Source organism: Hermetia illucens, chromosome 1 (assembly GCF_905115235.1).
Source record: "Hermetia illucens chromosome 1, iHerIll2.2.curated.20191125, whole genome shotgun sequence".
In the NCBI taxonomy this organism is placed as follows: domain Eukaryota; kingdom Metazoa; phylum Arthropoda; class Insecta; order Diptera; family Stratiomyidae; genus Hermetia; species Hermetia illucens.
Window position 1 is genome coordinate 161,047,305 of NC_051849.1, and position 22,795 is coordinate 161,070,099.

A 22,795-nucleotide genomic window follows, 5' to 3' on the forward strand; every position below is an offset into this window, starting at 1 on the left:
TGCTGGAACTTGTACCTAAGTATAAGCCGGACTTGCTACTGAGCACATTCAGCGCACGTTTGACAGCGGGTGTTTTTCTCTCCCGCTGGAAGGTTGAGAGGCTCGTACCGATAAACAAGGGCATTATTTGGAACGTTGGGGAAGCTGTTTGAAAAATTCATCAAGCCAAGATGAACTGACACAATACGCGTTGCGGGAGACTACTCACCAAAACTATATGATTTTAGGACAGGACGATCCACAATTGATTTGACTGAAGAAGTGGTTCAAAGAGTGAAACTGGATGAGGCATACAGTCCCAATGAGGGGGCGCTTTGTGTGTATCTGAGGAACGCCTTCAATTCTTCGAAGTGGTACCACATGTTCGAGGCGTTTCCATATTCCAGGCTACCTCTTACTTGTATTGAAGGACTATTTAAAGGACTGTTCCACACCGTACGAGACCTGGGAAGGACAGTTCAAAATGAAAATCACATCGGAGGCAGCTCAGGGATCTCATAAGTAAATAAGTTAGTACGAAAATGTGAAGAGAGAGTCCGCAGTAAGGGCACGGCGGCAATTGTAGGAAAGAGAATCAGGCGGAGGTGGACCACACATCTAATCAAAAAGGTGCCGCCGTGGTTCAATCAGAAGGACGGTGGGGTTGACTGTTACCTAACCCAGACGCTCAACGGACACGTTCGACTGCCAAAACTTTCCACACCTTTTTCTTCTGCAGAAGGTAGTATCGCCATCAGAAGATGTCAAATTGCTCCAGACACCATAATTGAGGGCATGCTGCGGAGCAAGGATACGTAAAACAGAGTGGCTCGTTACGCAAAGAAGAGGGAGATAGATCGGACCGGTACCAGAGTAACTAAGGCTCCCTGAACCACGGGGTTGTACTCCTACACTTAATGGGCCTGACCTGAGGTAAAGTGCCAAACGCATTCCACTTTCCTACACAAAAAAAATCAAGATGGAGAGCATTTTCATACACCTTACACGTGCGCTACTATGATTTTTTCCGATATTTCAGCAGGGTGGTTTATAAAAATGAGCCCTTGAAACAAGCGATAACTTTATAGCCCCCGCACTACCAGCCTTGTCGATTAATCCATACCTTTCATTCGATACCCAGTATGGCTATATTTGTGTAAAAAAATTAAACCCCTTTTCCATGTGTTTATGCCCCTTGAACGAAATTCATAGTCCCAGCCGAAAAAAGGCTCATAGGCGATTGTTATCTCCAGGAAGAGTAAATCTGTCATGCACAGAGATATTAAAAAAGGTCACAGCTGATGGAAGAAATATCAGCAGGATCCCAGAAAGGTGATCTCTTGTCCGAGCTGAAAAGAACTAGGATAGGCAAATTGACAGCTTTTGCAATGAAGTTAAAAACTCACTTAGGGAGAATGTCGCAGTTCGTGCCCGAACAAATTTAAATCTATATGAAAGAATGCCTTTCACGTGAGGTCCTAACTAACATATGTACATATATAAAAACTGAAAATTTCAGTTGGAGAAACTTGAAGAAGAATCAGAAACAGCCACAAAACGACCAGTGAAGCTAACACAAACCTAAGTTGGCCATCGGAAAAGTTCAAATTTGTTGTTGGTTGTATGCTGTCCAAAAAAATAAACATCATTGGAGAGGTCAGGAGTCAGTAAGTTAGTGACTTTTTGTAGGGTTAGATATGAGGTGTATATGGTTAGAGTTATTACACCCCCCACCCAAATCTGACAGGTGAATTTGAGGACAATATTGTTTTCTCGCCCCAAGGTAATCACCTTTAACCCGTGAACCCTCGAGTGAGGGAGTAGAGAAACTGATGCAAATAGGCGCAGTTTATTAGAAACTCTTGAGAAGTTTGATATATTACTTGATAACGAAAGTGATGTGAGCATCTACTTCAATTGTAGTCCTGACTTTTGTCAATATTACACTAGTACATGATATTTCGTAATACGTTAAGAAGGAGTAGCAATTCAGCGACCACCAGGCGATTATTTTAAAGATTTTGTATAAAACAAAACCTTATTAAACTCGATTTATTGTCTTTGTTCCGAAAGTGGAAATCTTCAAGAAACACTGGTGGATATGGTCCAACGTGTGTGACTTTTATTCACTAAAACCAACCCCTAACCGCTCTCCTTTTTTCCGCGAAACATCGTAAAGTATTATGCCGGGGACTGGACACGGCTCAGAGGAAAAACTAGGCTCGTCATAGAAGCGCGCCCTCTCATTGGGCAGAACATCAATCGGCATAATTCCGGCCACCTTGTAGGCCCTTCTCCTCGGATACCACTTTGTCGTGGTGACAGAATCTTTAGTGGTTTACAACTACACTAAGGGTGTCCAAAAACATGAACACGAAAGCTATGGATTTGAACTATCTAAGTGGTAACAAGTCGCAGACTTGAAGTCCACCCGCGATCATGAGCAGTCAGATCGGGGCCTAGGACCGGATTTTAGAGGTACGTCTACTCTTACCTTGAGAGAAACTGGAAATCCGACTAAGGCTGGCTCGTCCACGATAATACCATCCGAATCTACCCGTAAGTGGAAGAAAAAGGTGCAATAGAAAAACACTTCAGCGACTACAATCGTTCACCCTTATCAAGAAATGTGGAAAAAAAGGAAGCTGGTGACGTGGACGCTACTGGTTTAATGCCCGTATGTGAACCCGGAGCCAAGAGGCCCGGACACCGGAAACCTGGTAAGGCTCCAAACCACCCGCAGAGGAAGGCACTGCGAAAGAAGGTGCTTTTTGGGAGTGAAGATATGAACATAGCTGGACCACCAGATGCGGTAAAGCCGAGGCAAATCGAACATAAAGAAGCGGAATCTTCAGCAGAAAGGGGAGATAAACTGATAAATTCGGTGTTCGAATTGGACCAAACGTGTCAGAAAGTGCTTAGGGACTGTAACCATATGGTGCTTCATCAGTTCAATCATGTCGGTGCCCCTTCCCACAGTGAAGTTGTGGGTAGAAGATATTGATACAGTAGCGGAACCCCAATATGGAAGCTCGCACTGGCGAAGGGACTACAAAGTAAATCTTACCTGTTAGTAACTTTTCTTATACCTTTTACGGAACAAGCGAAAGAAAGGAAAGCTAGAGACGTGAACGGAACTGGCTCGGATCTACTCAAACCGGACACCGCAAACCAGTGAAGTTGGACCCTTAATGGATGAAGACACGGGCATTAGTGCACCTCTAAACACGGCAATTCTCAAAGAATTAAAAAATGAGGGAATGGAGTCTCTAATGGTACAGTGTGAGAAAAACCCAGTCACACGCCGAGCGTGACACACGCTTTTAACTGTTTTCGATGACACATTACACATGTCGAAAAACATAAAGGCTGGCAGCAAGGCTGACAAAGTTGCAGGACCGCCCTTATATTCTTCCGATGCAAAAGCCTTGGGTTCCATTTGATAAAATCTGTTTACCTATTTGATTTCATCACTTCAGCTGATCTCACGACTAGCCGACCCCGCTTGTGAACGGGACAAAGGCTAAAAAGAAAGGAAAAGAAGAAACTAGCCTAATGACTGCAAACGTAGGGACGCTGCTACATTCGTAGGAACAAGTTTAGTATGCTATGAAGAAGCTTGTTCTGTGTCCCGATGCAAAAGCAATAAAAAATTCCTTAGTGGAACCGCGAACTGTCAAAACTCATTGAATCAACCAGACGATTTCTAAATTACGCTTATAAAAGCAATAAGAATGAAAACTAGTTATACGTCCGGAACTCACAACTTATAAGAGACTTGTTAAATGTTCGAAACGACACTCCTTTAGGACGTGCAATGAAGAACTGGAAGCCGAAAGAGTGACTTTAAGACTGAGTCCTTAAAAGGAATGAGTCGGGCAAGTTGGTTTCTTTTAGAATACCGGATAGTACTTTCACAAACTTCAGGCTGGAATCAGTACAGGCTCTCTTCGAAGTATACAATGCAGAAAACCAGGGGACAGACGTGGAAAGGGAGGAATTGACAGTTCCTGCGAATTAGAACACTGCGAGAGTGGTTTTTACCAATGAACACAATGAACACTTCAAAGCACCGGGCATAGATGACATCTATCGAGCAATGTTAAAGGAAGGTATAGAGCACTTAGAGCGACTGCTAAGATATATTTTTCGAGGATGTCTTGCTTTGGGACTACCTTAACATTCTGTTAAGAAGTAGCATTTAACAGAATGTTAAGGTAGTCTGAAACTTAAGAAAGATAGCTATACGAACCAAAAGAACTTCAGCCAGATCAGCTTGTCTTCATTGTTGCGGTAATGTTTGGAGAAACTGGTTGACCGTCATATTCGTGTGAAGGCACAAATGTCGCATCCAGTACATTAAAAACAACATGCTTAAAAGCGTGGAAAGTACTATGAGTCTCTACTTTTTTTTCAAAAATAGAGGATGCAACTCTGGAAGACGAGCACGCGATAGGAGTGTTCGTAGTTTTTGAGTGTGTACCTCTCCAGAAATGTTGTTATGTCCGCAGAAAACATGGCGTCGATGAAACTTTAATTAAATGGATCTCTGCTTTGCTAACGAAGGGATTGCTGAAGCGAGTGTTGATGATATGATGAAACCTGACAACCAAGAAGACTGTATACAAGAGGAGCAAATTCAACGGCAACGGAACTATATACAATCCTTATGCGAGGAAGTTTTCTCCCGCAAGTACCGTTGTGGTCAAAGATCCTCAATGAATTTCGAAGAACGCGCTGGCAGTTGAATCTTCTATATACAGTCTTCTGATTGACAACATAAGAAGCGAAAGGCTGTCACCAAAGAAGTTTGCTATCGCCACTTCTGAGGAGTATGTCAATTGACTCACTACTATGCGAGTTTTAAAATCTGCCAATACAGGTCCAAGTTTATGCGCTAGTTACTGATCGATGCTTCGGTGTGTTGAAGTATACACCGCCCCATTTATTTGATTGACAGTTGGTGCTTCAGGCATGAACTTTCAGTAAATCCGAGATAAAATCCAATGGTATTATTTACAACAAGGAGGAAACGGAATGGCCTTTGCCTTTCAGAGATAAGGGTTACAACCCGTCAAATCTCCGGATAAATGAAATATCTAGGAGTAATTCTAGACAAGAAGTTTCTTTGGAGCAAACGAGTAAAGGTAAAGATGAAACGAGCTCTCACAGCTTATGGGCTATCCAGGCTACATGCGATAATGTGTATATGTTTCATCAAGCCGATATTCGCTTATGCATCCATAGTGTGGTGAGTTGAAGGGAAACGAAATATAGTAGTTTTCACTCTATGCCTAAGTATTACCGGCGCCATAGCAGTCATTAAATTTATTTATTTAGAGCACTGCAATGAAGGCAGCTCATCAACTAATACGTTTAGATCAATTCGAAAACAACGGAACTAAATTCAGTTTTTATAATACAATACCTTCTGATGTTCGGATCGATTTAATGGAAGATATGAAGTTATCCTGAAACCCAGAGAAAACTGGTACGAACCAGAAGAACGCAAGACAGTATGTACTAAAGTCTTTTACATCGATGCCTTTAAAAATAAAAATGTTCTGGAACAGGAAACTACCTCTCGAATAAAAACGAAAAGTGGGCTTTTCGCTTGGAATCAACAATTGCAGTGTCAGTGGCAATGGCTAATGCGGCTAACAAAAACTAGAAACAAGCTTCCCATAATGAGAGATGACAGAGCCTTAATGCTTCTAGCCACAGTATTGTGGGCATTCTGACTGGTCATAATTCACTAGCTTGACATATGTTCAGAATCGGAATTTTCCAAGCTGACACGTGCCCATCCTGTAATGTGGAAACGGAATCCACGGAACATTTTCTATGTGAATGCCTTCCCTATGGTGGTAGGTGCAGGATGCATTTCATAAAAAAATTCGGGATATCTCATTACATGGGTGAATCGAGTTATTGCACTTGACCACTACAGTCCGAGTATTCAGAGACTGCCTCTCCTCCACCTCATAGATACACACACTCCTTCATCAATACATGAAGAGAGTAGACGGAAGGGATGTTTGTTGAGATTCCAAAGAAGGAAACCCGCTTTGAGTGTGATCAGAGTAGTCTAGCCCGACATAATCGGCAACGTAAAACTACTTCCGCTTACGCGTTAGACGTGTTTATGAGAATACGGAAGCAGCAGTAGATAGATCACACATTATATCATACACTATCCCAAGATGGCCAACGAGGGGGTCACTGGAGGCAGCTAAACCAAGTTTCTGGAAACAAGCCACAATGGCATATAGAAGTGGTCGACATGCTATGCTCCATATATGTACATACATATGTAGGCGGCAAGCATAGTCATACGTATTTCGTCTAGGATTTCAGATAATCCTGTACACTGTGCTGTGACTTTTTTGTAATCTCTGAATGCATTTCCCAGCCAACTTATCACAAGTGCTCGACACGTTTAGTCAGAAAATATTGCTTTATATGTCTGTATAAAACAGCACGCCCACTTATCTTGCAAGAACGTTTATCAGCCAGCCATTCCGCTCTTATCAATTTTCACCTGATTATCAGAGACCGGCAAATCCAATAGATCGATCAATAAAAAGTGGCATCTTTTTATATTTCAACGTTATCGCGGATTCAATATTTTTCCACGTATCATCATTATCATTCTTTTGCCACGAACGTATGCACACGAGCACGAGTGGGACCCATACGTTAATGGACGCAACTTAGCTGTTTACCCGCAAAGTCATGCAGGCACATAAAAAGTGACCTAAATCAAACATTAACGCAACCAGATATCAGTGAAAATCCAATACTTCAAGCAAGTGCCTGAGCAATTTTCAGATATTAGATAAAGACGAAACTTAATATTCTGCCTGATTGACGGCATATCGATTTTGTGCAATATTCATACCGTAATTGGCAAAAGGGGGAAACACAAAGGGTTTAAATTGAAGTAATTGCAACGTCAACGGCATTATTTGCAACCATTCCTGGAATATGTACTTAAACTGAACGAGAGAAGGAGTTGAGCTTTAATGAAAGTGAGCCACCTGTCGTCTGCTATGATTTACCCAACTAACAATATATAGGGGAGACCAAATTTTTCAACCCCACTGCATATATAATAGAACCATTTGCAGTTTTATGTAAGAAATTATTCGGCCGAATTCAGTTCTGTGATCAAAGCTAGCTGGCAGGATAAAAATTAGGCACTTAAATTATCTAAAATTTTCAAGAAACGAACCTTTCCGATGCTGACGGTCTTCACTGTTAAGTGAGACAACAAGAGGGTACAGGGTCAAAAAACGAAATATCCTTGGAATGCAAAGACATAGATAAGGTCTCCCCCTGCGTCGAGTTGTTAAATCTCTCATCAGGCGAATCCCTTCGTGGAAAAAGAGGAACGATCGGCGGATGTGTTATATGCATGCACATGCGCGCATCAACCTGGTAGTGGATCTCCCAATGGATGGAATGAATCTCTCAAAAAGGTTGTGGAAGCCTGGAGAAACATGGACACTCGGAGGAAAAGGGGTCGGAGGAAGATAAGACTGAATATTATCATAATTTCCAAAGGTAGTGAAGGATAATATGCTGAAATTCTCAGGAGAGTGAATACAGGACCCCGAACTCACCAATTTGGGAGATAATGCTAGCCGCATTAAGCGGTCCCGGAATGGAAATCATATATTAGACCTTAGCGAATTCAGAACAAGAAGCCGAAATAAGTTCTAGTAGACCAGAGGTCACTAAAGTCTAAAAAAATCTAGTTGAGATCAGCATAAAGTAGGAGGTTCGCTAGGCCTTGAAAAAAACAGTTCAACGTTAGGAGATGTAAAACGGAAAGCCATATCAGCATGGACTGTGGAGCTGCCCTAAATTGCTTACTGTGGACCATCGGCACATTCCAAGCAGCAGTAAGTGTTCGGAATACAACGCAAGTCGCAGATCAGGTTGATGCAAATCAACTTTAACCATTGCTAGGCATCCGTGAGAGAAACAACGATGTGGCCATAATCAGTGAGCTATATCGCAACGATGGTGGTATTTGGGGTAAAGACAAAACGAGCCAAGCAGATCTGTAGGCTCGCGGAAAGCAAGCCCTCCAGGAAATAGTAGAGCATCCAAAGGATGCATTCATAAGAGCATAAGTAAAAGAAACGCACACACATAACTGCTGTGATCTACCCAGCTCCTCAACTGACCAGTAAAAGGAGATGCTGACCGCTCTGGTTCTGGGCGCGAGAGGACGTTGACACATGGGCTCTTGAATCAGGCAACGAATGTGACAGGACGTGTTCTGCTTGGAGCATTCGCGCGCTAGACTTGATACTCGCAAATGTCGAGACCTAATACACTTTCAGAGCCTAAAGGTTTATATTGAATCTGACATACGTTAGCTTTACTTTAACCAAACTATAAACACAGTGACCACCAGGCAATCAGCAAGGAAATCCAGGTTGAATCGATTCCAGAAAAGAGCTCTGGAGGAATACCGAGGGATTGTCCGGGTTGACGGTGAAAGCTGTTGAGGGGAACACATTCCCTAATCCCCTCAAGCCTGACATATCCCTGGTACGGCCAAAGAAAAGTCATGCAAATTATCTGATAGGTGACGGAAGCAAGCAATTCTACCGTACCCAGAAAGCAGCTGCTTACGGGTAGGCAACTCACCTACTGGTGGAACAACGAAATCGCAACTTTGCGAGCAGAGTAAGCAGGCTAGTGGTTTAGGTGAAAGCCCGGTAGCGACGGTCGACAGAGAGAACACAGACAACTGTAGGGCTGCTCAAAAGTGGCCATTCAGAGGAGCAGAAAGTACTGGTTTGGACAGTTGTACGACCATGCCGATATAAACCTCAACTTGTGGTTTTGTGGTAATGAATGACCTGCGAAAAGTACCTTAGATGACCTGCCGGCGTCTTCTGAAAAAGGTTGTTGTCATTCTGTTTTCTCACCAATAAAACATCGGGAGGCAAACAGTAGTTCAGTTTAACGAGTGCGTGATACCTCCAGTGACGGAGGAGAAACTGCGAGAAATATGTGGTATAATCTGCGATAACAAAGCCACAGGTTTAAATGTCATCCATAACGTTTTGAAGCTGACTGTGAAAAATAGCCCCAACGTTTCACTAACACTAAAAGAAGAAATATTCCCTGTTCAGTGGAAAAATCAAAAGGTAGTGTTGCTTCCCAAACCCAATAAGTTAGCTAGAAATCTAGCATCATATCGCCTGATCTGTCTATTGGCTATAATGAGGTAAATGGTGGAGAGAGTCATCTACAACAGACTGCTACCCATTTTCATTCCGTGTGCCCACTCTATAGTGAATCCAAAAAACATGGTGGTAAATCTGGCAAAAGCCGCCCTGAGCTCGTTATATGTCAAAAACGGATTTAACTGCACAAACCAGAACAAATTGAAGGGACTTTGGCGAACATAAGTCCTGGATATTATCTGGTCGAGAATTACCTCCTAGAGTGGACTTTCTAGTACGTGACGGATAAGGGCCCCAAAGAGCACATCATTACATGGAGTGTACTACAGGACTCGGTGCTAGGTCCCCTGCTGTGCAATGTCATGTATAATAGAATGCTTGTTCTTTCCGTTCAAGAAAAGACCACGGTTGTCAGCTCTGCCGATGACCTGGCTACAGTTGATACAGTAAAATAACTAGGGAATGGGGGGGCCTACCCACCGAAGAGCCGGGCTGACCTTGACGAAGGAGAATACGGAAGCGGTCTTAATAACGAACCCTAGATAAAAAATACTGTGCAAGCGGAAGTCTTCTCGAACCCGGCTATCGAATATCTAGGGGTGATAATTGATGCCAAATTCAGCTTTAGGGCGGCTAGTGCCACCGTGTAACTTGCAAAAATGTTGCCAGATGTTGGTAGACCAAAATACCGTCCAAGATTGCTTCTAGCCAGAGTGGTTAGATCCATTCTACTTTACGCGTCACCTGTGTGGACGAAGGCACTTGCAAACTCTCAGAGAAGGAAGCAGGTGGATTCGATTTACCGGGTTACGAGTTTGAGGATTTGCAGCGCTTTTAGAACCAGGCAGCACTGGCAGTGGCAGAAGAAATGAGTGTATTTTACCATGCAATACGTATGGAGGGGGCCTAAAAACGCAGTAATGCGGCGATTGTATATTATCTGGGAACGTATATGGAACGAGACTACCAAGAGTCGCTAGATGCACAGGCTCATTCCCAACATTAGCGCATAACATGAGTGAAAACATGGGAAGACCAGCTACCACATTACCCCCTCATGGGACGCGATAGTTCCTGTATGGAGTACCTGTATCGCTTTGAGTTGGATGATTTACCGATTTGTGCTGGATGCAGTGGCATACGGGATGTTCACAACGGGGAAGAGAACCAAGCGTAGGGCAGGGAATGAGCCCGGAGAACATACTTGTGGAGATACTAAAGTCGAAGAAAAACTGACGCAATTGTAAAAATGCAATCGAAGTTGCTGAATAAAGAAAAAAGGAAGGAAGCCAAAAAGAGCAGAAGCGCGGGTGCCGAGAGGTAATACCTAAATGGTGGTCCCACGAGGTGGAGCTGAAGATACCGGGGCGGTTTTTAGTGGGTAATGGAGCAATACTTATGAAGCATAAAGTTCGCTATTAGTAGGTTGCCTTTGTGAGGCCCAGCACACACTTTATGGTATACCTTTGAGATCAACCTGCACAGGTAAACCGAAAAGATATATCTGCGCAAGCTGGAACATACACACGCTACTGTGAACCGGAATATTTTTCTCTGTCGAGAGATGGCAAGCAAACAAGAAGACGATACCTTAACTTTATTCATTTTGTTAGAGGAACTAGCATAACTCCTATTAATAAACAATTTAGAAATGAGTTCACTTCATACATTCGGGTTTTCCTTACTTACTTCAATGATCTTACTTCCATCTTAGCTATCCAAGTTTGACACAGACGTGCCAAGAGTATCTTAATCGCTGTGGAGTTGGAAGAAATTTCACAATTAACCTGAAAATAGTACAGGTTTGGCTGAGTGACTATGGCTAGCTCACACTTTCTAGATTACGGCAGACGTGACCTGTACAGATAAAAACTGTTTCCTTAGCGAATAACCGAACTTTGCGAGCCAATGACGTTAAAGCAATTTACACGCTAAACTAATAGCTACTTTTGGAATCACGAAATTGGGACGTTGAGATCGATCTACCTGCATCTCAGCCTGTTTGTCGCTGAACCAACACAATATACCTTGCAATATGTGCCTCCTTTCTAGAAGGAGGTATTGGTCACAATGGCGTGGAATAGTGGAGTCGCAACTCCCACCACTCCGGTCTTTTATTAAACCCATTGTACTATCCCCGAAAGTCGCCTTTTAAATGGCCTCCCGCGTGCGGCATTCGTAGGCTTCTGACTGAGAACATTCTCCAGAGGCAGAGAATGCGCAGATGTTCGTTAAACAAAATCTGACCGAGGCATCTTCGTCTAAGATCTGAGGAAGCCGGGCAGTTGCATATGAAGTGCAGGGCCGCCTCCTCCTCCTCCACATATTGGCTACATATAGCTGAGACCACTACCCGATTATTTTCCATGTAATAGTTTAGGAGCACTGTTCCGTTAAAAGCCCTACTAGGGATTTCAAATCCCACTTCTTAAGGGACAACAAAATACCGCTCTAGCGGCACCGTGTTCTTCTGCAAAGACTTTCGCCTGCGAGCAACAGTTCAAATTTTTCCATTCGGCGGTTCAAATCCTTACAATTTCACCGTTCCAACTTGACAGTGGATACCTAGCCTAATGCCAAAAAGAGACTCTGGATCAACCACTGTGGATCCAGACCCTTGACGAGCCAGTCTGTAAGCTACCTTATTACTAGTAACAGTGCATCAGAAAATCTCCTTATCTCCCGGTTAACTTTTAGTGGTAGTTTGGCCATTGTAGTATCGTCATAAAGTTGATCGCTAATCAAGATAGCTTGGGGTTTTTTTGGAACCAGGGTGCAGAAGCGGGGTCTATCAGTTCCATTGGCATAAAATAAATCACCATGTCAGAAGTTTAAGGACCTCACTTCCCCACGAACAACGCATGGTTCTTGAATGAGATATGTGAATGTCTTGCAGCTATCGATCTAAAGAGTGGTACATGCAGTCGTCGCTTTACAATGCTGCAAATTTATTTGAGAAATATGGCACCATATGTACGCATCAGGTGAAGATGCTGCACGTCACCTTCAATGGCTTTAGGAGCCGACACTAGTAACGTGACAGCCCCAAACCAAGCCAACCTATGGGGGGAAAAATGGCAACTCAGAGACACATCTTGTTCGTGCTTTCATTGGCAAAATTTAGCCGTAAAATTTTAGGCAATATACCTACTGAAAGCAAAACTTAATACCTTGCGAGGATGCAGTCCTTAAAGCTGTTCGCACTACTCAGTATCGTAACCGAATGATTTGTTGTCGTCATTCAGGACTCATTCATCGACTTCGATAACCGTGGCTACAAATGAAGTCTTAGCCTTTACTAACCGAACCCTATTTACAGCTTTTTCAGGCAAAGAGCTGGGTTTGGAGAATGTTTCCTGCCCGAAGACAGGTCCTTACCTATGGAAAAAACTTTAATCTCATCAGGTTGCACCGACTGAAATCGAAAGTCAGGAGTGCTGATAGAAGGGGACTGCTTCGGCTCGTTCGTTAAGGATTGTAACCAATTGGATTGTTCCCCACTTTGTGTTTAGGCTCAGATTCTCTATCGATGAGCTCAGGGTTGCTCCAGGTTCGATCGTCATTATCGAGATTTTATTCTTGCTTTTGTTTTGCTTTAGGTTTTGAGTTTTAGAATTTATCATATTTGTGTACCTTTGTTTTAGCGGGGAAAACAAGTTGATCTCGCGAGAGCACTTTTTTCTCCGAAACAAAGTCCTTTGAAACTGAAGGTCACATCTTAACCCCTGGGGCCATTCAGCCCTCGGTACGGCAGTCAAACTTTGCGATTCTGCTTGTGCATTGGGTGTCACCTCTGGTTCCCATCTCTCTAAGATTTTCGTCAACCATAATTAAATGTAAAAAGAGAAGACGGATGGAAGAAAAATTTCGAAATGTTTCTCCATTAAAGAAGATAAACTCGGCACGAAATCGAATAGGTCAAATTCGATTGTATGAATGCAAAGCATCACAAAAGGTTCGAGTTTATTGGAAATCAATGGAACACAAAAATTCAATTCACTCAAATTCTTCACTGTTCGTAAGAAGCGACTAAACTAACTTTGAAACTTTATTGCTACCGAAACGTCAATAGCGCCTTTTATAGGGATTGGCCTTACGGCTACGACCTTTGGCTATCAAAAACGGACTATGATTAGTTTCTGGAAAGTGTGCAAGCTTCTCGACAATGGTAGCGAGGGCCCTCAGAATGCTCGCTTTCTCCAACTCGAGCGGAAGTTCCAACGGTATAAGCTGAACATTAGGGGCCTAAGCGAAGTAAGATAGTGGGACCCTTGAGAGTATTCCTCTCCCTCTTCCCAAACCATTGGCAATGTACTACACTGAGTAACCCACCTGAGCCGCCATCAAAGATGTTCTCTTCTCTGGCGCTATGCAGTTCGTCGGCCATCAAAGGGCCATTATAAGATCTGGTTTACTTCGGAATCCTGGAAGCGGATGGATGAATAGAAGGGGCTGAAGGCTCTATTGACCACTGCGAGTGATAATGGGCCTGAAATGCTCAAACTTCCATACCAAGCGAAATCACGGGAAATTCAACGTAGGGTACACTGTGACAAAAGGGGATTTGCTGTTTAGCTGGCGAGGGAAGCGGAAGTTGTCTCAGAACGCAACCAAAAAAACTTGCATGTAATACCAAATCTTTCGATGGTCCTGTGAAGGACGTTATCGTTCGACTTCTCATCCATGATGACGCACAACTGAAGAAGTGGAAAAAACACTTCACCACGGTTCACCATAACATTTGGATAGGAACTATTCCTCCAAGCAGAAGAGAAATAATTTCGGTCGTCAATGCACTCAAATGAAGTAAACCTGCTGTTTAAGTATTATCGCTGCACCTGCAGTTACTTCAGATCTGCTACTTCCACTCGTACAGAAATCTGTGGAATCGGACACCTTTTCCAAAGAGTGGAAGGCGATGATCGTTAAGATGCCAAAGAAAGGTACACGTTTTGAGTGTGACAGTTGAAGGGGTAACAACGTGCTCTCTACCGTCGCAGAGATTATAGCTAAAATAATCCTGGAACGCATTAGAGAACATCTTGAAAGTTTCATCGACAAAGAATAGACTGGTTTCCACTCTGAATCCTCCTGTACCGACCACATTAACACCCTTCGGATCATTGTTGAATAGTGTGCAGAGTTTAGGTCAGCGTTCCACCTGCTCTTCGTCAGTTTCGCTTAAGCTTTAAATAGCGTGAACGGGGAGTGTAATGCTCTACGCAAGAAGTCGAGGAAATAATAACTATTATCGTAGCAAAAATATGCAACGAGGTAAAATCTCAGAGAATTTTGAGTTCCATAGCGAGGTGGAGTTCAATGGATGATGATATCTTTGCTCAAACACGTCGACTACACTGATGACACCTGTTTCTTCTCTTACCTGATCAGGGACCTTGACTAAATGGTTCTGGATTTGGGAAGAGCAATAATTGTTGGGGTTCTGATGGGAAGGTGAAACTAGCAGTGGATAGGCCACATATTGAGGAGCGACAATCGCACTGCTGGTTACGTCATGATGTGGAAGCCACTCTCTCAACATGGCCGATGGGTGAGTCGTCCCAAGAGTATTTGGCGCAGAACAGTAGAGAAGAAGTGCAGGCATCTCAAGAAATCATGGGGGGAAGCTAGAGCGAACGATGGTGCGCGTAAGTGTGATTGACTCGCTATACTCCACCAAGGAATAAATCGCAACCATATATAAGAAACCCCAAAATCATAGAAAAAAAGACGAGAGATGAAAGGCATAATGTATAAAAATGTTTAATAATTTTATTAGCATAGTCTTATGTTTCCAAGTCTTACAATTGAACCTGCACGTCCAACTTCCTAACAATATCCTTCGCCTTATTAAGACAAGCCGGTCCATGCGAGTTGGACGTCGCCATTGAATACAACTCCGCCATGTATTTCTCGAAATTATCGGCAGTGGCGCCCTGGGGCTCGTTGGGAAGCGACAACGATCCCAAAGACTGAATCAGCTTGTGCTTCAGCTTCTTAAGATACAATTCGAGGATTTTGTTCTTCTCCTGCAATTCAGCGTTCTCAGAGTTCATCTTCTCAACGCCAAATCGCATGTTTTCAATGTGTTTCTCCAGAACCGAGTTCTGCTGTTCATAATCGACGTTGGATTTGCGCAGGACCCGCAGTTCCAAGTCAACCGATTTGTTATGTTCGAGGAACTCGTCCGTGAAAATTGGAATGCCTTGATCGCCGTTACGCCGAAATTGTTTCGGAATCACCGACATTGGAGTAGATGAGATCAAATTCGTATCTTTGTTGCCGTTCATCTGAACAGAACTTTTGTCGTGGCTTGCGTTTGAGTTACGTGAGCCCGTGGACTGCGGGGTGCATTCGCGGGAATCTTCGACTTTCTGGCGCTCGGATTTAGAGCGATTAAATTCGTTGATTTCTTTGTTGTAGCTGAAAATAGACACTGTTATTACCGGGTTGGCAGATTAGATAGAGAAAAGAGTTCGAGCAATGGCGAAAAGCCTCCTAGCAATGGGTTTTGAGCTATTGACGCCCAACTCACTGGTCACGATAGGAGGAAGGGTCCTAGCTTGGATATGATAGAATATTTTATTGCATAGAAAATGCGGTATAGGCTAACAAAACACATAAAGGAAAACGCGAAAATGAGGTTATTGCTGATGTCGGCAAAAATTCAATGAACCGCGAAAAACTTGCAACGACAATATATTCGAAATCCACCTCAAACTTGAACGGGTCGCAACTGACTCAACTTCCTGCTAATTGCTTATAAAAACCTCTTAAATTTCTGCAGAAAGGTGAACCGTATTTCAAACTTGCACTTCCTCCCGTGACGTAGGATCTTATCTAGAAATTCCACTGGCAGCTGCCAAATCCAACCGAGCCATTGCTAACAGATTTTTCAGTGGATGCTTACCGTTCCTTGTCGACTTCGGCCGCCTGCAGGAAGGGTTTCTTCAGCTCGTCAGACATTCCATTCCATTCTTCAGCGATGATTCTCGTGTGATCAATCGCGGTTTTGTCAGGAAACTCCAACTTGAGTTCGTCCCGGCGCTTGTTCATGTAACGTACGTATCCTAGGAAATATCATTACAGCATGATTGTTTGAAAACAGAAAGTACACATTTTACCAGTCAAGGGTAGCTTTGGAGCCCCTTCCTCCCTTTTTACTTTTTTCTTGTTTATCTTCTTCTCATCCTGCGGTTGGTTTTTTCGCTTTTTCTTTTTGACGGCACTCGGGGCAGCCTCCTTCGATGATTTTTCGCTTTTCTCATCAGATTTCTCATTTTGTTTAGTTTTTTTCTCGTCATCACTTTTATCCATTGCCAGTTGAATTTTTATTTCATAAAACTAAATATATTTCACTCAACTAATCCCCAAAATATAATTTTAAATATCGGCGAATCCCCAGCGCAAACAACACTTTGCACTCAAACAGGGTATTCACAATGGATGGAATTAGTGCTGCTTTCTATTCGCAATAGGATTCTTTGTGATATTTTCAAAAACAAATTAAATATAATGTTTATTTTTGACGTACTCACTAGTCCCCAAAATCTCCTCTAATTTCATTATTCACTTTCAGAAAGATAAAACACAACTAAATGCCGCATATTGGAGACGGGTTTCGAGGTCAGAAACTAGAATGAAACAAACTCACTCGCCTCCCTAGTTTGGGTATCACTGAATCTTATGTAAAATTTGACATTTTCCACTTACAGGATAACCTCAACTTGTCAGTCGGTGCCCCGTACGTCTATCCGAAAACCAATTTCAAGTAATTTTCTCTTTTGCAGTGCTAAGACCGTACTATATATTTTAATAACATTTCTAGAATGGCTGGAGAAGAAGCAAAGCTAACTGGATTGTCGAAAATCTTCAACGGCACCACAATGAGCGGCCGAGCCAACGTAAGTCGCATTTCGGCCATCAGTGCCTTACGTAACGAAGAACGATTTACCAAGATTTCTTATTCCTTCCTTCACAGGTTGCCAAAGCGACTTATGCGACAATTGGACTCCTGATCCTGTACGCCACCATGAAACCCAAGAAGAAGTGAATTAGTCTATTTTGGAAGTAGGAAGCTTAAATGTGCAAAACCCTAAAATTTAAGGATGTGAAATAAAAGATATCAAATGTGTATTTGCTTCTTTTAATATGGTTGCGTTTCGCAAACATAGCCCCAGGTATTTTGACCGTCAGGTTGCTCGCGGAGGTTCTTTATCGCTCGAGATGGACCGCGCTAACACATTGGTATCATTGCCGATGTTTCCGTTTGCACTGCAGAGCATGTATAATATTTGGGTGAAAGAAAAGTTGTAGATGTGTTCGATAAAGAAGGATCATCATCAACGACGCAACAACCGGTAACTGGTCTAGGCCGGCCTTAATAAGGAACTCCAGACATCCCGGTTTTGCGCCGAGGTCCACCAATTCGATATCCCCAAAAGCAGCGTCCTGACCTATGCCATCGCTACATCTTAGGCAGGGTCTGCCTCGTCTTCTTTTTCTACCATAGATATTGCCCTTATAGACTTTCCGGGTGGGATCATCTTCATCCATACGGATTAAGTGACCCACCCACCGTAACCTATTGAGCCGAATTTTATCCACAGCCGGACGGTCATGGTATCGCTCATAGACTTCGTCGTTATGTAGGCTACGAAATCGTCCATCTTCATGTAGGGGGCCAAAAATTCTTCGGAGGATTCTTCTCTTCAACGCGGCCAAGAGTTCGCAATTCTTCTTGCTAAGAATCCAAGTCTCTGAGGAATACACGAGGACTGGCAAGATCATTGTCCTGTACAGTAAGAGCTTTGACCATGTGGTGAGACGTTTCGAGCGGAACAGTTTTTGTAAGCTGAAATAGGCTCTGTTGGCTGACAACAACTGTGTGCGGATTTCATCACCGTAGCTGTTACCTTAGATAGGAGAAATTATCAAGGGTCTCAAAGTTGTATTCTCCTATCCTTATTCTTCCCGTTTGACCAGTGCGGTTTCATGTTGTTGATTGGTTAGTTTTCGGTGCTGACGTTGCCACCAAATATTTTGTCTTGCCTTCATTGATGGGCAACCCAAAATCTCGCGCCGCCTTCTCGATCTGGACGACGGCAGTTTGTACGTCTCGGGTCGTTCTTCCCATGATGTCGATATCGTCAGCATAGCCCAGTAGTTGGATGGACTTAAAGGGGATCGTACCCCTCGCATTTACCTGAGCATCACGGATCACTCTATCCAGGGTCAGATTAAAGAGGACGCATGATAGCGCATCCCCTTGTCGTAGACCGTTGTTGATGTCGAATGGTCTTGAGAGTGATCCTGCCGCTTTTATCTGGAATCACACATTGGTCAGGGTCAGCCTAGTCAGTCTTATCAGTTTCGTCGGGATACCGAATTCTCTCATGGCCGTGTACGGTTTTACTCTGGCTATGCTATCGTAGGCGGCTTTAAAGTTGATGAATAGATGGTGCAATTGGTGTCCATATTCCAACAGAGAGAACATCTGATCTGTTGCTGATTTGCCTAGAGTTGAAGCCTCTTTGGTATGGGCCAATGATATTCTGAGCGTATGGGGCTATCCGACCTAGCAAGATAGAGGAGAATATCTTATAGATGGTAGCAACGTGATACCTTTATAATTGCTGGACTATGTGATATCTCCCTTTTTATGTATGAGACAGATAATGCCTCGTCGCCAATCGTCAGACATTGAATCGATGTTCCATACCTTGGGCATCAGTTGATGAACCACTTGGTGTAATTGGGCGCCTCCTTATTTAACCAATTCGACTGTAATTCCATCGGCTCCTGACGACTTGATGCCTGGGACCTATACTACTGTTTGGCCACCAGGAAGGATAAGCAGTGAAAAAAAAAAACTTTGATGGGGTTGCGTGTGCACTTTGCCGGACAGTCACCATGAAAATCTTGTTCTATACATTGGAACCTATAATTTGAAATATGGGCCCTTCATGTATCGATGAATCAATATACAGGGTATCTAAAAAGTCAATGATAATACCTAAAGGCCTAATTCAGCAACTCACAAAGATCCAGAAAAGCATTAAATGATCTTACTAAAAAGGTGATGATTTCTGATATATTGGCAATTCAATGGAATTCGGTAAAATCGTCCTCTTGGTTCAGATTTTCAAGTTTTCTCCTAAAAAATATGTGGGAATTTCGCAAAAAGGAGCTTAATTCGTGATCACTACTATTGGTAGAGGGTCTGAGCTTCAAAATGGTATATAGGTTGTGGGGTCTAGGTGCCAGGAAAATTTCTGACTTTTGGAGGAATCTGGGGAAAAACTTTAAACGCTTATATCTCCGTTAATATTGAGAATTTCGCAAAAAGGAGCTTAATTCGTGATCACTACTATTGGTAGAGGGTCTGAGCTTCAAAATGGTATATAGGTTGTGGGGTCTAGGTGCCAGGAAAATTTCTGATTTTTGGAGGAATCTGGGGAAAAACTTTAAACGCTTATATCTCCGTTAATATTGAGAATTTCGCAAAAAGGAGCTTAATTCGTGATCACTACTATTGGTAGAGGGTCTGAGCTTCAAAATGGTATATAGGTTGTGGGGTCTAGGTGCCAGGAAAATTTCTGATTTTTGGAGGAATCTGGGGAAAAACTTTAAACGCTTATATCTCCGTTAATATTGAGAATTTCGCAAAAAGGAGCTTAATTCGTGATCACTACTATTGGTAAAGGGTCTGAGCTTCAAAATGGTATATAGGTTGTGGGGTCTAGGTGCCAGGAAAATTTCTGACTTTTGGAGGAATCTGGGGAAAAACTTTAAACGCTTATATCTCCGTTAATATTGAGAATTTCGCAAAACGGAGCTTAATTCGTGATCACTACTACTGGTAGAGGGTCTGAGCTTCAAAATGGTATATAGGTTGTGGGGTCTAGGTGCCAGGAAAATTTCTGATTTTTGGAGGAATCTGGGGAAAAACTTTAAACGCTTATATCTCCGTTAATATTGAGAATTTCGCAAAAAGGAGCTTAATTCGTGATCACTACTATTGGTAGAGGGTCTGAGCTTCAAAATGGTATATAGGTTGTGGGGTCTAGGTGCCAGGAAAATTTCTGATTATTGGAGGAATCTGGGGAAAAACTTTAAACGCTTATATCTCCGTTAATATTGAGAATTTCGCAAAAAGGAGCTTAATTCGTGATCACTACTATTGGTAGAGGGTCTGAGCTTCAAAATGGTATATAGGTTGTGGGGTCTAGGTGCCAGGAAAATTTCTGATTTTTGGAGGAATCTGGGGAAAAACTTTAAACGCTTATATCTCCGTTAATATTGAGAATTTCGCAAAAAGGAGCTTAATTCGTGATCACTACTATTGGTAGAGGGTCTGAGCTTCAAAATGGTATATAGGTTGTGGGGTCTAGGTGCCAGGAAAATTTCTGATTTTTGGAGGAATCTGGGGAAAAACTTTAAACGCTTATATCTCCGTTAATATTGAGAATTTCGCAAAAAGGAGCTTAATTCGTGATCACTACTATTGGTAGAGGGTCTGAGCTTCAAAATGGTATATAGGTTGTGGGGTCTAGGTGCCAGGAAAATTTCTGATTTTTGGAGGAATCTGGGGAAAAACTTTAAACGCTTATATCTCCGTTAATATTGAGAATTTCGCAAAAAGGAGCTTAATTCGTGATCACTACTATTGGTAGAGGGTCTGAGCTTCAAAATGGTATATAGGTTGTGGGGTCTAGGTGCCAGGAAAATTTCTGATTTTTGGAGGAATCTGGGGAAAAACTTTAAACGCTTATATCTCCGTTAATATTGAGAATTTCGCAAAAAGGAGCTTAATTCGTGATCACTACCACTGGTAGAGGGTCTGAGCTTCAAAATGGTATATAGGTTGTGGGGTCCAGGTGCCAGGAAAATTTCTGATTATTGGAGGAATCTGGGGAAAAACTTTAAACGCTTATATCTCCGTTAATATTGAGAATTTCGCAAAAAGGAGCTTAATTCGTGATCACTACTACTGGTAGAGGGTCTGAGCTTCAAAATGGTATATAGGTTGTGGGGTCTAGGTGCCAGGAAAATTTCTGACTTTTAGATGAATCCGGGGAAAAACTTTAAACGCTTATATCTCCGTTAATATTGAGAATTTCGGAAAAAGGAGCTTAATTCGTGATCACTACTACTGGTAGAGGGTCTGAGCTTCAAAATGGTATATAGGTTGTGGGGTCTAGGTGCCAGGAAAATTTCTGATTTTTGGAGGAATCTGGGGAAAAACTTTAAACGCTTATATCTCCGTTAATATTGAGAATTTCGCAAAAAGGAGCTTAATTCGTGATCACTACCATTGGTAGAGGGTCTGAGCTTCAAAATGGTATATAGGTTGTGGGGTCTAGGTACCAGGAAAATTTCTGATTTTTTGAGGAATCTGGGGAAAAACTTTAAACGCTTATATCTCCGTTAATATTGAGAATTTCGCAAAAAGGAGCTTAATTCGTGATCACTACTATTGGTAGAGGGTCTGAGCTTCAAAATGGTATATAGGTTGTGGGGTCTAGGTGCCAGGAAAATTTCTGACTTTTAGATGAATCTGGGGAAAAACTTTAAACGCTTATATCTCCGTTAATATTGAGAATTTCGGAAAAAGGAGCTTAATTCGTGATCACTACTACTGGTAGAGGGTCTGAGCTTCAAAATGGTATATAGGTTGTGGGGTCTAGGTGCCAGGAAAATTTCTGATTTTTGGAGGAATCTGGGGAAAAACTTTAAACGCTTATATCTCCGTTAATATTGAGAATTTCGCAAAAAGGAGCTTAATTCGTGATCACTACCATTGGTAGAGGGTCTGAGCTTCAAAATGGTATATAGGTTGTGGGGTCTAGGTGCCAGGAAAATTTCTGACTTTTAGAGGAATCTGGGGAAAAACTTTAAACGCTTATATCTCCGTTAATATTGAGAATTTCGGAAAAAGGAGCTTAATTCGTGATCACTACTACTGGTAGAGGGTCTGAGCTTCAAAATGGTATATAGGTTGTGGGGTCTAGGTGCCAGGAAAATTTCTGATTTTTGGAGGAATCTGGGGAAAAACTTTAAACGCTTATATCTCCGTTAATATTGAGAATTTCGCAAAAAGGAGCTTAATTCGTGATCACTACCATTGGTAGAGGGTCTGAGCTTCAAAATGGTATATAGGTTGTGGGGTCTAGGTACCAGGAAAATTTCTGATTTTTTGAGGAATCTGGGGAAAAACTTTAAACGCTTATATCTCCGTTAATATTGAGAATTTCGCAAAAAGGAGCTTAATTCGTGATCACTACTATTGGTAGAGGGTCTGAGCTTCAAAATGGTATATAGGTTGTGGGGTCTAGGTGCCAGGAAAATTTCTGACTTTTAGATGAATCTGGGGAAAAACTTTAAACGCTTATATCTCCGTTAATATTGAGAATTTCGGAAAAAGGAGCTTAATTCGTGATCACTACTACTGGTAGAGGGTCTGAGCTTCAAAATGGTATATAGGTTGTGGGGTCTAGGTGCCAGGAAAATTTCTGATTTTTGGAGGAATCTGGGGAAAAACTTTAAACGCTTATATCTCCGTTAATATTGAGAATTTCGCAAAAAGGAGCTTAATTCGTGATCAC

The 22,795-nt window shown here is 42.4% G+C and overlaps 2 protein-coding genes across 2 annotated transcripts; one reads left to right on the forward strand and one right to left on the reverse strand.

Annotated features, from left to right (window-relative positions):
- Positions 1–14,940: 14,940 nt before the first annotated feature.
- On the reverse strand, positions 14,941–16,695 carry LOC119646451 (high mobility group protein 20A). The gene is made up of 3 exons (XM_038046901.1): positions 16,313–16,695; positions 16,099–16,258; positions 14,941–15,611 (listed from the first exon to the last, which is right to left on the reverse strand). The coding sequence occupies exons 1-3, from the start codon at positions 16,503–16,505 to the stop codon at positions 14,990–14,992; spliced, it is 975 nt and encodes a 324-aa protein (XP_037902829.1). The 5' UTR covers positions 16,506–16,695; the 3' UTR covers positions 14,941–14,989.
- Positions 16,696–16,836: 141 nt separating this feature from the next.
- LOC119646452 (ATP synthase membrane subunit DAPIT, mitochondrial) lies at positions 16,837–17,322 on the forward strand. The gene is made up of 3 exons (XM_038046902.1): positions 16,837–16,959; positions 17,017–17,092; positions 17,170–17,322. Exons 2-3 carry the CDS (start codon positions 17,018–17,020, stop codon positions 17,239–17,241), a joined length of 147 nt encoding a protein of 48 aa, XP_037902830.1. The 5' UTR covers positions 16,837–16,959; position 17,017; the 3' UTR covers positions 17,242–17,322.
- Positions 17,323–22,795: the final 5,473 nt, after the last annotated feature.